Source organism: Globicephala melas, chromosome 21, assembly GCF_963455315.2.
Source record: "Globicephala melas chromosome 21, mGloMel1.2, whole genome shotgun sequence".
NCBI lineage: Eukaryota > Metazoa > Chordata > Mammalia > Artiodactyla > Delphinidae > Globicephala > Globicephala melas.
In genome coordinates, this window is record NC_083334.1 from 31332019 (window position 1) to 31346722 (window position 14704).

General features: G+C 39.8%; 1 protein-coding gene across 5 annotated transcripts in view; it reads right to left on the reverse strand.

The window, feature by feature from the left end:
- The window catches only part of ZMAT4 (zinc finger matrin-type 4), a 343860-nt gene that overhangs the window by 39948 nt on the left and 289208 nt on the right, over positions 1–14704 (reverse strand). For 4 of the 5 annotated variants that reach the window (XM_030834018.2, XM_070044618.1, XM_060291502.1 and 1 more), the window contains one exon: positions 1391–1487. The exons of the other annotated variant lie outside the window; for it this stretch is intronic. In XM_030834018.2, coding sequence (XP_030689878.1) covers positions 1391–1487 — 97 coding nt within the window. The remainder of the gene's footprint in view (positions 1–1390; positions 1488–14704) is intronic. 5 annotated transcript variants of the gene reach the window in all.

The following is a 14704-nucleotide window of genomic DNA, read 5'->3' on the forward strand; positions in this document are numbered from 1 at the left end:
CGCCGAACCGCACAATATTGTGGAAAAACTGAGTCAGTAGGAACTCTGGGCTTAAACTTCTCCCCTGAAGCCAGAAACCCCTGTGAATCTATGTCTTTACAGTATCTTTGCCAAGAAATATCCCTGCCTGGAACGTACCTTCCTATCTGTGCTTGGAAAATCGTTACTCATCTTTTCTTCTTTTTTTTTTTTTTGGACATGTTTATTGGAGTATAATTGCTTTACTGTATTGTGTTAGTTTCTGCTGTCGTTACTCATCTTTTAAAAATCACACATTCACTCCATCAGGAATGTTTACGAAGCCCTTAATACGTATCAAGTGTTGCGCTGGGGGCTGGGTGATAATGGGAAACAAAATCAGACCCTGACGACTTCATCCTTATGAGCTCGGCCTCTGCACTGATGTCCCTGTCCTGGTCCTCGAAGCTCGGGGTGCCCACATTATGGCAACAGAGAACAATCTATGTGTTTACATGACTGTTTCCCCAGCCTGTCAGGGAGCTCCCCAAGAGGAAGGCCTAAATCCATTCATCTTTTCTTCCCCAGGGCACACTCGGGGTCTGGCACACAGTGGGCGCCCCATAAACCTTTGTTAAATGAATCATTCATTACTTATGAGGCCCTGATACAGTCGAATCTGTTCAATGATTCTGCTAATGAATATGAGAGAAATGAAAACAATTATATTCAGGAAAATTACATATTTTTGAGATATTCTTTGTTTTTTCCTATTTTATTAGATCTTATTAGCAGTCCTAGCAGCTACTTTAAAAATACCTAAAAGCTAATGTCATCGGTTTTCTAAAAAGACGAGCAATATAAATGCAGGGGAAATGATGCCTGATTAGACTTTTCTGGTTTAAAATCATGAGAATTTGGGGGAGGGGGAATGGAATGAGCTTCCATTGAATTGAAAATAGCTATGTATGTGAATGACTTAAAATTCCAGGGGATCTGTTAGGTTTCCAGACTAAGCAACAATATGCTTCTAGAAATAGAAAGTGGTCGAAGACATTCACAGAATTTGACTTCCCAACACGGAGGTCTGGCCCATCCTCCAAGTAGAGACTGCATTGCTTATTTTAAAACACTTAATATAGATCTAAAAGTTTCCTGAAGTTCATACAAATGTGCTGACTAGCCTTGAAAAGAAGGAAAAAATGAAAAAAAAATTGTCATTACTGTGTCCAAAAAAGGCAAGAAGTCATTCTTCAAGCGGTGCTAGGCAGACTCTGGAGGCTTGAACAGCATAAATATCAAGGGAACCTTGGAGATAAGAGATACAGTTTTCATCTACTTATTTTGAAATAAGTAAAGTGGTTAGCCTTTATTCATCATGCTAAAAGTTACATACAAAAGGACTGAAGAGTGAAAGCATGAAAGTACCTACTTGGTCTGATGTTTAGATCCTTTCAGATGGGCATGATACTGTTCTATTGAGTTTAGAGAGACACTGCAGATGGTACATCTGTAATTGCGCCTCAGACCTGTGGACGACAGACACACAGACCTGGTTAGCTACATCCTTGTCATCAACCACCTGAACGAATCCTAGATCTCCAAAAGATCAGGGACAGAGTCTCTTAGAAGCCATCTGGTCTACCCCACCAATAACATTTCAATCCTCCCTTCCAAGAGCCCAGCCGACAGGTTCCTCAGCAGAAGTATGACTGTGAATACTTTGGAAGCCACCTGCCCCATTGTTGGATGACTGAAATTATTAGAACATACTTCTTTGGGGTAAAATGTTTCCAGATACTTCATAACCCAAACAAAGAAGCAATCTATTTTTTCCTTAAGCAGAGAGACATGTAAGCTGTCATTTCTGCAGTGAAACTTGAGACTCCAGAGAAAAACTCGGTCTCAATTCCTCTTTCACCTCTATTCCAAGGACCGAATCAGAAATTCAAGTTTAGATATCATTCATCTGAGCTCTTCTCCCAAGACCATCTTATAAAATGTAGGATGCTGTCTTAATTTAACCCACATGTAAACTTACTTTCCACCAGAGAGTTGAAAAGAAAGTTATTTATTCTTTATCCATTTCATTCATTCATTAACAGAGTATCGACTTTGGACCTGGCACTAGGGATTCCAAGATGAATAAGATGCTCTTTGTTTCCAAGGAGTTTAGTGAAAACCTTGACTCCTCTGTCGCTCCTCATCTAGAGTCGGATGTGTTTGAAAGAAGCATCAACCAAACAACTTCCACAGCTCATATTCCTGCTCTGTCCCATCAGAGTGGAGAGGAAAAGTAGATTCAGGGTCATGGTCTAAGACTTTGGATTTTAAATCCTGGCTCCAAATATTCCTCGTTGTGTAATGTAGGGGAAGCCACATAATATCCCCCTGGCCTCAGTTTCTTCATCTACAACATGAAGACGAGTCCACCCACAACACAAGGTTTTATAAGAATTAAGTGAATAAGTCTATTCAAATGCTTAGCAACTAAGACTTGTTGTTCTTAATTTTGCTCCAAAATTCCATATCTTCCCATTGTCAAATCCAGGATAGTAAACAGCTATAGCATTTTTTTCCCCCTGATGAATGCATAGTATTTTCTTTCTAAGACACAAAAATCATTCTTATTTTCCTAAAAAGAAAATAATGCACAGTGTTGGAAAGAATTTTGCAACCTGCTATCTGGGTGACTTGACACAAATTATTTGACTTCTCTGAACTTCTGTTTCCTCATAGGATTGTGGGAAGGACTGAGTAAGATAAGGCATGTATGAAGGAGCATCTGGTATACAACAAGTGATAAACATAAACTAGCTGGTATTATGATTGCAAAGAGATATTACAAGAGAATCTTGATTTCCCAATATCTTGGATGAAGCCCCTGGTTGAAGCTCTAAGACACAGATGCTAGCTACACCCCCATGACTAAAGTGGAGTATGAGAGCCCCAGTTCAGGGCATCCAACAGAAGTGGTCAAGAGCCATTTTCCACCTAAAGCTGATCCCTCACCACCAGTCTGAAAAAGAGATTGGAGAAGAAAGAAAGAAATAGAGAATTCCTTAAAGGGAGCTCTATCATACTATGAGTTTGACTTAACCCTCTTCCATGTGAGATGGGGGAATTCCTTCTCTCTCACCTCGAACCCATGGGAAAAGGATTCAGTGGGATACTCAGAGAGCTTGAGGAATGCCTTATTGTGCTTGGAGCCCAGTGTCCTGGACTCGACAACGCTGACAAGCTCCAAAGTCTGGAGCCTGTGTCTACTTAGCATCAGCGGAAGGATGCTAGCAGGGTTCAACTGGATATCTAGGGCCTTAAAGTGACCCCAGAGGAGGTACATAGCCTAGGGGCTAAGTATCAAGTAATGCTGAGTTCTTGAAAAAGCCATGAAATCACCCCATGAGAAAGAGTCAGGCAGTGTCTATGCGAGTTTTGTATAGGTATCTATCAAATAAACCTTTATGTCCCTCGCCTTTCTAACCTGATACCCCGCATCCCTCAGCCCTGGAGGAACCTGAGGGAGAGATAAAGGAAGGAGAGCAAAAGCCACAGGCAGAGAGGAAGGGAAGAGCCTATGCACCCTTTTCCCATGGCGAATAGGCTGCCCAAGCAGAACTGAGCTAAGGGAGGGGGAAAACTCACTTCCAATAAAGTTTGGAGCTGTTTAAAAATTATTTTTCTACCCTGTAGGAACTAAGAATGTCACCTGCCATTTCAGTAGACAAAGGAGTCATCAGCCACTGCAGGCCTCCTGACAATGGGGCTCCCTGAGGGGATTCAGGATGGAGAAAAACAAGATATTGGACCGAGATAGTTAAGATGCATATCAAAGGATCACTTCAGTGATCCCAAGCCTCTTGCCAAACATAGAAAAGCACTAAAATCATTAACTTGAAATGTTTTGTTCTTATGATTAGCAGTAATCTTGTGATGTTTGAACACATGTTTTTTTTTTTTTTTTTTTTCTCAGCAAAAACTCCTATATATCCTGGCTTCTCCCTTACCTTTTTGGAACACTCCCTTAGAGCTATCTGAAAGGCTGTATCCCAGGCTAAAGTCCTCAGTAAGTTCACTGAATAAAGCATAATTCTCAACCTTGAACCTGTGCAGTTTTTTTCAGTAGATAAAAACTACTGAAAAAAACTTGGATATATCAGTTAATGCCATAGAATTTTGTGTATGTAAGAATGAAAGTAAAGAACTCTTTACTACTTAAAAGTGAGCAAAAATTCATGACACTTACCCTAGTTTTTACCAAGGGGTAGGAAAAAATTAATCCCACAGAGATGGCATGAAAGGGCAGTGGATGGCAAGAATAAAGTTACTTCTAATTACATCCAATGAGTCCTGCTTACTGAATATTGCAGTGTCATCAGAATTGCTCTTATGTAGATAATGTGACAAAGGGCAGAACTTCCTGTGGACTTGCAAATTCCTATAGCCCCATGCATGTTTCTGAGAAATGTGTTAGACATGACAGGATAAACTGGTTTGGCCAGTGTAAGGACGAACTTATTTTGTTTTAGTTTCAGGTACATGATAATCGGACACTGAGTGACTAATTCCTCAATTAAGAGTCAATTCAGTTATGGGAAAATAACAATGAGACCACAGGACCTTCTTGGTGAGCAATCTAAGGGACTCAAAATTTTCCAGGCACAGATCGACAGTTCAGAGACAAAAGAGACAACTCTTGTCTCTCTATTCCCTCAAGCAGTGGCTCCCAAACGTCCCAGTGCATCCTCTGGGGGTGGTGCTCAAATGCAGATTCCCAGGCACAAGATCTGCTGGTTCTGATTCTATAAGCCTTGGATGGGGCCTGGGAACCTACAAGAAGTTTCAGACTTGTAACCCTCACCTCCAACACACATACACACCTACCTTACAGAGTACCGCCCTCTAGTGCCATGGTCCTTTCGTTAACTTGAACTTGTCAGAACAATACTGGGTCTTAAAGAAAAAAGTTACAAAGAAGAGCTGTGCTTCCAAGCCTCTTCCATTTCACTCGCAGGTGTGTGCGACTCAGGAAGATTACCATAGTCCCCAAACCCAGAGGCAATAAGTTATCACAACCTACATGTGAGCTGTTTGAATGCTTATCTGGGGCTGAGCCATTCTCCTCTGTTATGCACAGAATATGAAAGCTAGCTTCAGCCTTCCTACCTCCAGAGTTCTCCATCAGTCTTGTCGTAATAAATGGTAACCAGTATTTATATGGGTCCTCTTCACACTACAGGCTCATCAAAGGTCTCCTCATAACGAATGGAGGTAGAGCATGGCAACAGGCATAAATATTTATGTTTAAAAGTGGGCCTTTTTAAGAGCACCAACAAATCTAAAAACTATTCTGATCTGTTGCTTTTCCATTACAGTTCTGCTCTGCAGCCAAACAGAAGCGTGGGCAGGAAATATTTGGCACGTTACTGTGATGCAAACTGCAGGAAGCATAAACTATGAAGGCAGTGCGTATAAACAAGAACAAAGGCAGAGAAGGGGCAGAGGAGTCCTCTTCCACACGTGACACAGTGTCCTTGGTGGGAACTTAGGGCTTTACTAATGCTGAGTTGAAATTCTAATGACTTTGGAATTATACAGCTCCTTTTTCCACAGAGAAATAGAGAGTCCTATTAAACAAAAACGCTGTTTCTCATTCCATTCATTTTCAATGCAATACCATTTTATGAGTATCCCGAAACGTCTGCAGACGTAAAGGTTATTTCTGCAGGACTGCCGATGTGTGTTCAGAAATATCGCCCCTGCCTGCAAGGACCTGACAATCCAGTTGGAGAGGGAAGATATGTATAGAAACAGCAATGGTGCAAGGTCAATCACAAAAAGTACCACAGTCGGGATGAAGTGGAATGCTAGGGGAATGAGAGGAGGAGATTGTTTCCAACTCAGAGAATCTGGAAAAGTTTCTTGAAGATGCTTCACTTTTGCGTTTATATTCCCTAGCACAGTGTGTAAAACAGATGGTCCTGGAGAGTTTAGCAGTGTGACTACTCAATGTGTCTTTTCAATTCTAGCAAAGCTAGACTTCAGATGCCCCTGTAACTTCAGTTGCATCCATTCTACATCAGGGAAACATCACTGTGCCTCTATCATGATGCCAGTATTTTGCCAAATACCAGGAATGTAGGAGAATATAAAATAAATTTTCATATGGAGCTACTCAGGTAGAAAGACAAGAAGCAAGGAAACAAATAAAAACATTGTGGAAGTATTGCACAAGATGTAAAGAGGAAAATGAGACAGTCACAGAGAAGAAGGCTGGTTTTGGATAGCATGGTCAACAGAGGTCTCTGAGAAGCATGAAATGAAACCAGAGAGATGAGAAGTAGCCTGTGATATGAGGAACTGGTTAAAGAGTTGTCCAGGGAGAGAAAAGAGCAAACAGAGAGACGAGGGTGAAGTGGAGTTGGATCGTTTAAGGAAGAAAAAGTGGTGAAACAAGCAAACGAACAAAACAAAACAATCAGAATTCTATATCCAGCAAAAATATCCTTCAAACTTTCAAGTAGAATAAGGACATTTTCAATAAACAAAAACTAAAAAGAACAGTCTGCCAACAGACCTGTGCTAGAAAAATGCTTCAGAAAAAGTTCTTCAGGTGGAAGGCAAATGACGCCAGGTGTAAACTCAGATCTACAGGAAGAAATAAAGAACACCATAAATGATTAATATGTTGGTGTCCTTTTTATTGCTCTAAATTTATTTGAAGATAGAGAGCAATTTAAAGCAAAACTATGACACTGTGCTGTGTATTGTGGTGCTTATACTGTATATAGATGTAAAATATGTGACAACAATAGCCCAAGAATGGGTAGGAGTTTGAGAGCTCATGATATTGTGTATAAAGTCTAATTAATAAATAATAAATTTACCAATATTAACTCTAAATGACAGTGGTCATTTAAGGATGCGTCCTAACCTCCTAGAAACAAATACGAAGATATAAACCTAAGGAGACTATAGAGAAAATTAAATAGGATAACAAAAAGTATTTGATAACCCAGAAGTGGAAGTTCCTATATAAATATCAGACTAAATAGACTTCAAGACAAGAAATATTTCCAGAGATGAAGAGGATGTCTTGTAATAATACAGCGAGAAACTCATTAGGAGAACCTAGCAATTGTAAATGCAATTTAGCCAATAAAGCATAAAGAACATGAAGCAAAACTGATTGAACTACAGGCAGAAACAGACACCATAATTATAAGAGATTTAACACTCCTCTCTCAGTAAGAACAGAACAGTACGACAAAACAAATAGTATCTAAATGAAACTATCAACCATATTGTACCAACTGATATTTATAGAACAGTACACTCAACAAGTGGCTAATACACAATCTTTTCACATGTATAGAGCAAGTAAACTAAGTTAGGGAATATGCTAAGCCATTGAAAATTCTTACTAAATTTCAAATATTTACATTTCATACAGTGGTTTCTTTGACTATCACTGAAATTAATAAGAAATAAATATTAATAGCATTTATGAAAATACCTAAATACTTCCAAGTGACCTATTATCAAAGGGAAAAATCCAAAGGGAAATTAGAAAATATTTTGAACTGAATGATAATGAAAATACTACGTATCAACAAGTTTATATTAATCAGTTTTTAAAGGAAAATATATAGCTTTATATTCAGAAGGATGAAAGGTTTAAAATCAATGGTCAAAGTTTAAATGCTATGAAAGTAGAAAAAGACAAGAAAATTAAAACAAAAGCAGGTAGAAGGAAAGAAATAATAAAGAGAAGTCAATGAAATAAAAAACAGAGTACAGAAAAAATAACAAAACCGAAATCCGCTCTTAGAAAGGATTAATGCAAGTATTAACCATTAGAAAGTTTCATGGAGGTTTAAAAAAAAGCAACAAATTACTAAAATAAAAGAATTGCTTCTAAGGCAGATACTACTGACAGTTTTAAATGGAGAATAAGAGAACATTATGAATAATTTTATGCCAATAAATTTGACCAAGTATATGAGATGGGCAAATGTCTTTAAGAATTCAACTTACCAAAACTAACACAAGATGAAATAGAAAATTAGGGTAGCTATTATCTATTAATGAACAAACATTAAAGAGTGGCATAGTATCAACTTTACAAACTCTTTTAGCAAATAGATGAGAAAGAAACATTTCCACACTTGTTTTTGAGGTAACGTAACACTAATTTTTTTTTTTTTTTGCGGTATGCGGGCCTCTCCCGTTGCGGAGCACAGGCTCCGGACGCGCAGGCTCAGCGGCCATGGCTCACGGGCCCAGCCGCTCCGCGGCATATGGGATCCTCCCGGACCGGGGCGCGAACCCGCGTGCCCTGCATCGGCAGGCGGACTCCCAACCACTGCGCCACCAGGGAAGCCCCGTAACACTAATTTTTTAAAAAAATTGATAGAATATAAAAGAAAATAAAATTTCAAGCCAATATCTGTCATGAACATGACAGAAAAATCCTTTAAAAACTAGTAAGAATCACATTATAGATAAAGATATTTCTGTCTGTATGTATACATACAGACATATAACAGTTCCATCATAAACAAGTTTGTTTGTTACAGGAAGTAAGACTGGTTTAACATTTAAAAATCAAATCATATAATTCACTTTGTTAAGACAAAATGAGAAAATAACATAAGCTTAATAGATGCAGAAAAGAGCATTTGACAAATTTCAACATCCATTCATGTTCAAAACTCTTAGCCTACTGGAAAAGAACATCCTTAATTAATAATTAATAATAAAGAGCACCTATCAAAACCTATAGCTAATATTATATTAAGCGGTGAAATACTGAAGTTTCCTAAGACCAGGAAAAAGCCAAGGATGTCTTTCTTATTTATATCAGCACTGCACTGTAGATTCTAGGCAGTGCAATAGGAAAAGTAAAAGAAATGAAAGGCTTGCAGATTGGAAATGAAGAAGTAAAACTGTCTTTATTTGTAGAAGATATGATTGTTTATATAGAAGATCCTAAAGGATCTACAAAATAACTACTAGAATAAGTGAATTTAATAAGGTCACAATACAAAAGGCCAACAGAAAAAATTGCATGCTTAAAAGAGCTGCAAACCACTGATAAATACATTTGTAAAAATACCATTGTAACAGTATCAGAAATATTTGAAAACACTTAGGGATGAATTTAATAAAAGATGTACAAGACTGAAAACTACAAAACATTGCTGAAAGAAATTAAGAGGAACCTAAATAGATACAGAGATATATACACCATACTCATCAACTAAAAGAATCAATACTTTTAAGATATCAGTTCTCCTATAGATTCAATGAAAACTCAATCAAAATTTCAACAGTCTCTTCCAGAGGGTTTCACTGGAGAATTCTATCAAACACTAAAGGATTACAGAGATAAGTGGATTCTAAAATTTATGTGGAAATCAAAGTATCTAAAATAATTTTGAGAAAGAAAAAAGTTTGAGGACTCACACTTGAGGATTTCAAGATTTGCTTATAAAAATCCATCAATCACAATAGTGTTACATAAGCATAAGAATGGACAAAATGCATCAAAGGAACAGAATAGAGAGCCCAGAACTAGACCACACCCAAAGAATCAATTGATTTTTTTCACTTTCATTGAGATACAATTGACATACCGCTCTGTGTAAGTTTAAGTTTAAGGTATACCCTGTAATGACTTGACATACATATACTGCTACATGATTATCACGATAAGTTTAGTTAATATCCATCATCTCACATAGATTAAAAAAAAGAAAAATAATCATCTTTGCTATGAAAAATTTTAAGATCTACTCTTAGCAACTTTCAAATATATCATACAGCCGTGTTAACTATGGCCAGTGTATTGTACATTACATCCCCAGTATTATTTATCTAATAACTGGAATTTTGTACCTTTTGACCACTTTCATTGATTTTCAACAAAGGTGTCAGGGCAATTCAATGGGGGAAAGAAAGTTTTTTCAGCAAATGGTGCTGGAATAACTGAATAAATGCATGAAATAAAAAAATGAACATCAACCTCTACCTCACAACACACATTAAAAGTAAGATTGATTACAGACTTAAATGTAAAAGCTAAAACTAGGGGCTTCCCTGGTGGCGCAGTGGTTGAGAATCCGCCTGCCAATGCAGGGGACACGTGTCCCACAACTACTGAGCCTGCGCGTCTGGAGCCTGTGCTCCGCAACAAGAGAGGCTGCAATAGTGAGAAGCCCGTGCACCGCGATGAAGAGTGGCCCCCACTTGCCGCAACTAGAGAAAAGCCCTCGCACAGAGACGAAGACCCAACACAACCAAAAATAAATAAATAAATAAATAAATAAATAAAAAACTAAAACTATAAAGCTTCTAGAAAAATACAGAGGAATACATCTATGAACTTGGTATAGGCATAGATTTCTTAGGAATTAAAACACGGTGAACATAAAAAAGAAAAACAGATAAATTGGATTTTACAAAAATCAAAAGCTCCTGCTTATAAACAGACCCATCAAGAAAACCAAAAAGTAAGCCACATCCTGGGAAAATATAATTGTAATTCATATATCTTGTTCAGGACTTCTGTCCAGAATATATAATTTACTCCTACAGATCAATAAATAAAAGACAAACAATCCAAGTTTTTCAAAGGACAAAATATTTGATCAGATATGTTATAAAAGAAGACATAAAAATGATTAATAAACACATGAAAAGATGCTCAGCATCGTTTGTCACCAGGAAATGTAAATTAAAAGAACAGTTAAACACCATCTCATACCCACTACAAGTGCTAACATCAAATAAAACAACATAGGGGCTTCCCTGGTGGCGCAGTGGTTGAGAGTCCGCCTGCCGATGCAGGGGACACGGGTTCGTGCCCCGGTCTGGGAAGATCCCATATGCCGCGGAGCGGCTGGGCCCGTGAGCCATGGCCGCTGAGCCTGCGCGTCCGGAGCCTGTGCTCCGCAACGGGAGAGGCCACAACAGTGAGAGGCCCGCGTACCGCAAAAAAAAAAAAAAAAAAAAAACCATAAATAACAACAACATAAATAGCATTTGGTTATTTACCAAATGTAAATAACCACATAGAACAGCTGGAATTCACATACAGAAGAATGTAAAATGGGAAAACTGTCAGTTTCTTATAAAGATAGACTATAACTCACAAATTCTACTCCTAGACATTTACCCAAAAGGAACAAAAACTTAGGATTAAAAAAAGTCTTCTGCAAAAATGCTTATAGCAGCTTTATTCATAATAGCCAAAAACTCAAAATAATCTAAATGTTCATCAATGCAAGAATTGATAAGCAAATTATGATGTATTTATATAATGGAATAATACATGGAAACTAAAAACCAAACCAAACCAAAACAAAACCTACTGATTTATGCGACAACATAAATTAGCATCAAAACATAATGTAAAGAAGTCAGACAGAAAAGAGCACAACAGCACAGCTATGCTGTAATGATAGAATTCAGAGCAATGTTGCCTTCTGGGATGAGGAAGTTCCGGCAGGAGACACAAGAGGATTTTCCAGAGTAATGTAACTGTTCTGTACCTTGGGATGGTAGTTACAGGGTATATTCATTTACCAAAAGTCATCAGATTATATACCCAAGATCTGCATACTTCGTTTTATTAGAAAAAAATCCAGAAGGATGTGGTTCTAGACAGAAATCTCAGCAAACCTGAGACTTCAGTTGATCCTCATTTCCTCCCCACAACTTCTATTGTTTTACATTCCTAGAAAGTAAACTTTATATTCCTATTTATGCTTTGATAACCTTGCAACTCTCCAAGAAATGTTTGCACATGTTCTGTATTATAATGCTTGCTAAAGCTAGAAACACTTTGAAAGATGATTAATGATATGAAAGTTTAAAAAATAAAGTCTTTGGTTTTGAGTTATTTCTTTCTCTTCTACTTCCTAAACATTCATGAATCAGACTGTCTAGTAAATGGATGTGTCATCTTCCAGTATAAAAAATCATATCTAGGGGTTCCCTGGTGGCACAGTGGTGGTTAAGAATCCGCCTGCCAATGCAGGGGACACGGGTTCGAGCACTGGTCCGGGAAGATCCCACACGCCGCAGAGCAACTAAACCCGTGTGCCACAACTACTGAGCCTGCGTTCTAGAGCCCGCGAGCCACAACTACTGAGCCCGTGCGCCACAAGTACTGAAGCCCACGTGCCTAGAGCCCGTGCTCCGCAACAAGAGAAGCCACAACAATGACAAGCCCGCACACTGCAATGTAAAAAAAAAAATCAATAGCTAATCCTTATCTTATATATGCCATATAGAAGCATTGTTGTGGCACTCATGGTACCCATCTACTCATTTACTCTTGGCAACATTCTAGGAGCAGACATGACGATTATCCTTCTTTAGCAAATGAGGAAATTGAGATACAGAGACTTAGTCAAAATCACAGAGCGAGGTGGAGACACAGCTGGGTTTGAACCCATCCCTTCTGCTCAAGCTGCTCCTGACACCATGCATGTGGCCCTCCTGGGACAGGAGGAATAGAGTCACAGAAATATGTAGGCTCTTTAGAACTCATCTGGTCCAGTAGTTCCCACACTGGTGACTAGAGAATCAGGTGGGAGTTATTAACAACACAAACCCCAGGCCTCACCCCAGATGACTGTGATGCAGTACATCTAGAGTGGGACCTGGAAATCCATGTTTTGGAAAGCTCCCCAGGGGGCAAGTTTTAGAGAAACCATCGGTCTAGTCCAAAACCCCATGGGGGTCGCATGAAGGTTTACAAGCAGAATGGTTTGTGTCTGCTAGCATTTGGAGGCTGTCCTTTTTCAAACACCCACTCTCCTGAATTCTGCTTTGTGCACAAGTTTACTCCCATCTCTTCAAATACATCAAATACTTGAGGAAAGTTATCACATCCCCTAAGGCTCTGCTTACCAGGCTGAAAGTCCATTGGCACTTTGACAGTGTTCTTCACTAAAATATAGGTTCAAGTTCCCCATATCATCTCTTACTACCTTATGGATGGCATTTCCTCTTTGTTGATGACATTGTTAAACTATGACCCTCGAACTGAAGGCCAAGCCCCTGGTGTGGTTTCTTCGGTACAAAGCAGAGCAAGACTTCCATAGCTCTCGTGCACCATTAATTCTACCAATACCTTTAAAGCTTTATGTATGTGTGTCTGGCAACCCTGACCCACTGTAATCTATACTCATAATGAACCTGCTAGCAATCAATTCTAAGGCTTTTGTACCCAGATTTCCGCTAAGCCAAGTCTTCATTTCCTCTACTTTTTATACTGTTTATCCTCATTAAGTTCTAGCTCAATGAATTCCACCTACTCCTTTAGGGAATATAGCTGCAAATACAAGGCAGCTCACGTATCCTTTTTTTTTTTTTTTGCGGTACGTGGGCCTCTCCCGTTGCGGAGCACAGGCTCCGGACGCGCAGGCTCAGCGGCCATGGCTCACAAGCCCAGCGGCTCCGCGGCATGTGGGATCTTCCCGGACCGGGGCACGAACCCGTGTCCCCTGCATCGGCAGGCGGACTCTCAACCACTGCGCCACCAGCGAAGCCCCATGTATCCATTTTGATTAGTTAGGAAGGAGAGGCGGCCAGAGTGCTATGAGAAGATTATGAGCCCTCATTCCAGATGATAGTGAAAGACGGCCACCATCTATTAGTCAGTCTGTCATTGGCCAGTGGTGTACTTGGCCTGTCTGTGAGATTCCAGCTCTAGCATATCAACGTCAATCATAGAAAAGTCAGGACAAGCAATGTTCTGGTAAACCAGGGAGTCATTGACATATAGGTGGTAGTTAAAGGTGTAGGGCTGGTGAGATCATCTATGGAGACAATGTAGGTAAAGAGAAGAGAGTGGAGGAGGGTGGAGAAGCGGTTAGTACCCCTTGATATCAGAGATGCTCACCGTGATGCATGGGGTGGAGCCAGACCCATGGGCGTCTCTGGCTCCCATCAGACCTCTACCTTCCAGGCTGCTGAATCCTAGGCAGGATGTGGATGTGGGAACATGGTACAAAGCCCCAGCCTATCCTGCAGGTCACCCACATCAGACACAGCCTCCAGTTTGCACTCGTGGGTTCCAGTTTGTCTTTGCTCTTCCCTACTTCACGGCCACCTTTCCTTCCTGACTGCCAGCCCTACGGACTTCAGGCCCAAGACTAGATGCAGAAGAACCAGCAGAAGAAAAGACTGTCTTACCAGTTCCCATAATCCTTACAATAAGTTCCTCATTCTGTATCAGTCTTGGTGGTTGTACTCCTCTGATCAAACCCCGACTGATAGAGGGGTTATCAAGAAACCAGAGAGAAGAAAGCTTTGCTAGAAGGATAAGGGAGACTTTTTTTTTTTTTTTTTTGCGGTACGCGGGCCTCTCACTGTTGTGGCCTCTCCCGTTGCAGAGCACAGGCTCCGGACGCGCAGGCCCAGCGGCCATGGCTCACGGGCCCAGCCGCTCCGCGGCATGTGGGATCTTCCCGGACCAGGGCACGAACCCGTGTCGCCTGCATTGGCAGGCGGACTCTCAACCACTGCGCCACCAGGGAAGCCCAAGGAGACATTATTATCATATTTAATCCTCAAAACCACTTTATGAACATTATTAGCACATTTTCCAGATACGAAAACCATGGTTCAAAGACATCAAAGTCATACAGTTAGCAAGTGGACAAGGAGACCTGAATCTACTTATTTCTGAATTCAACGCTAGTGACCTTAATAATGACACTAGGGCTTTTAA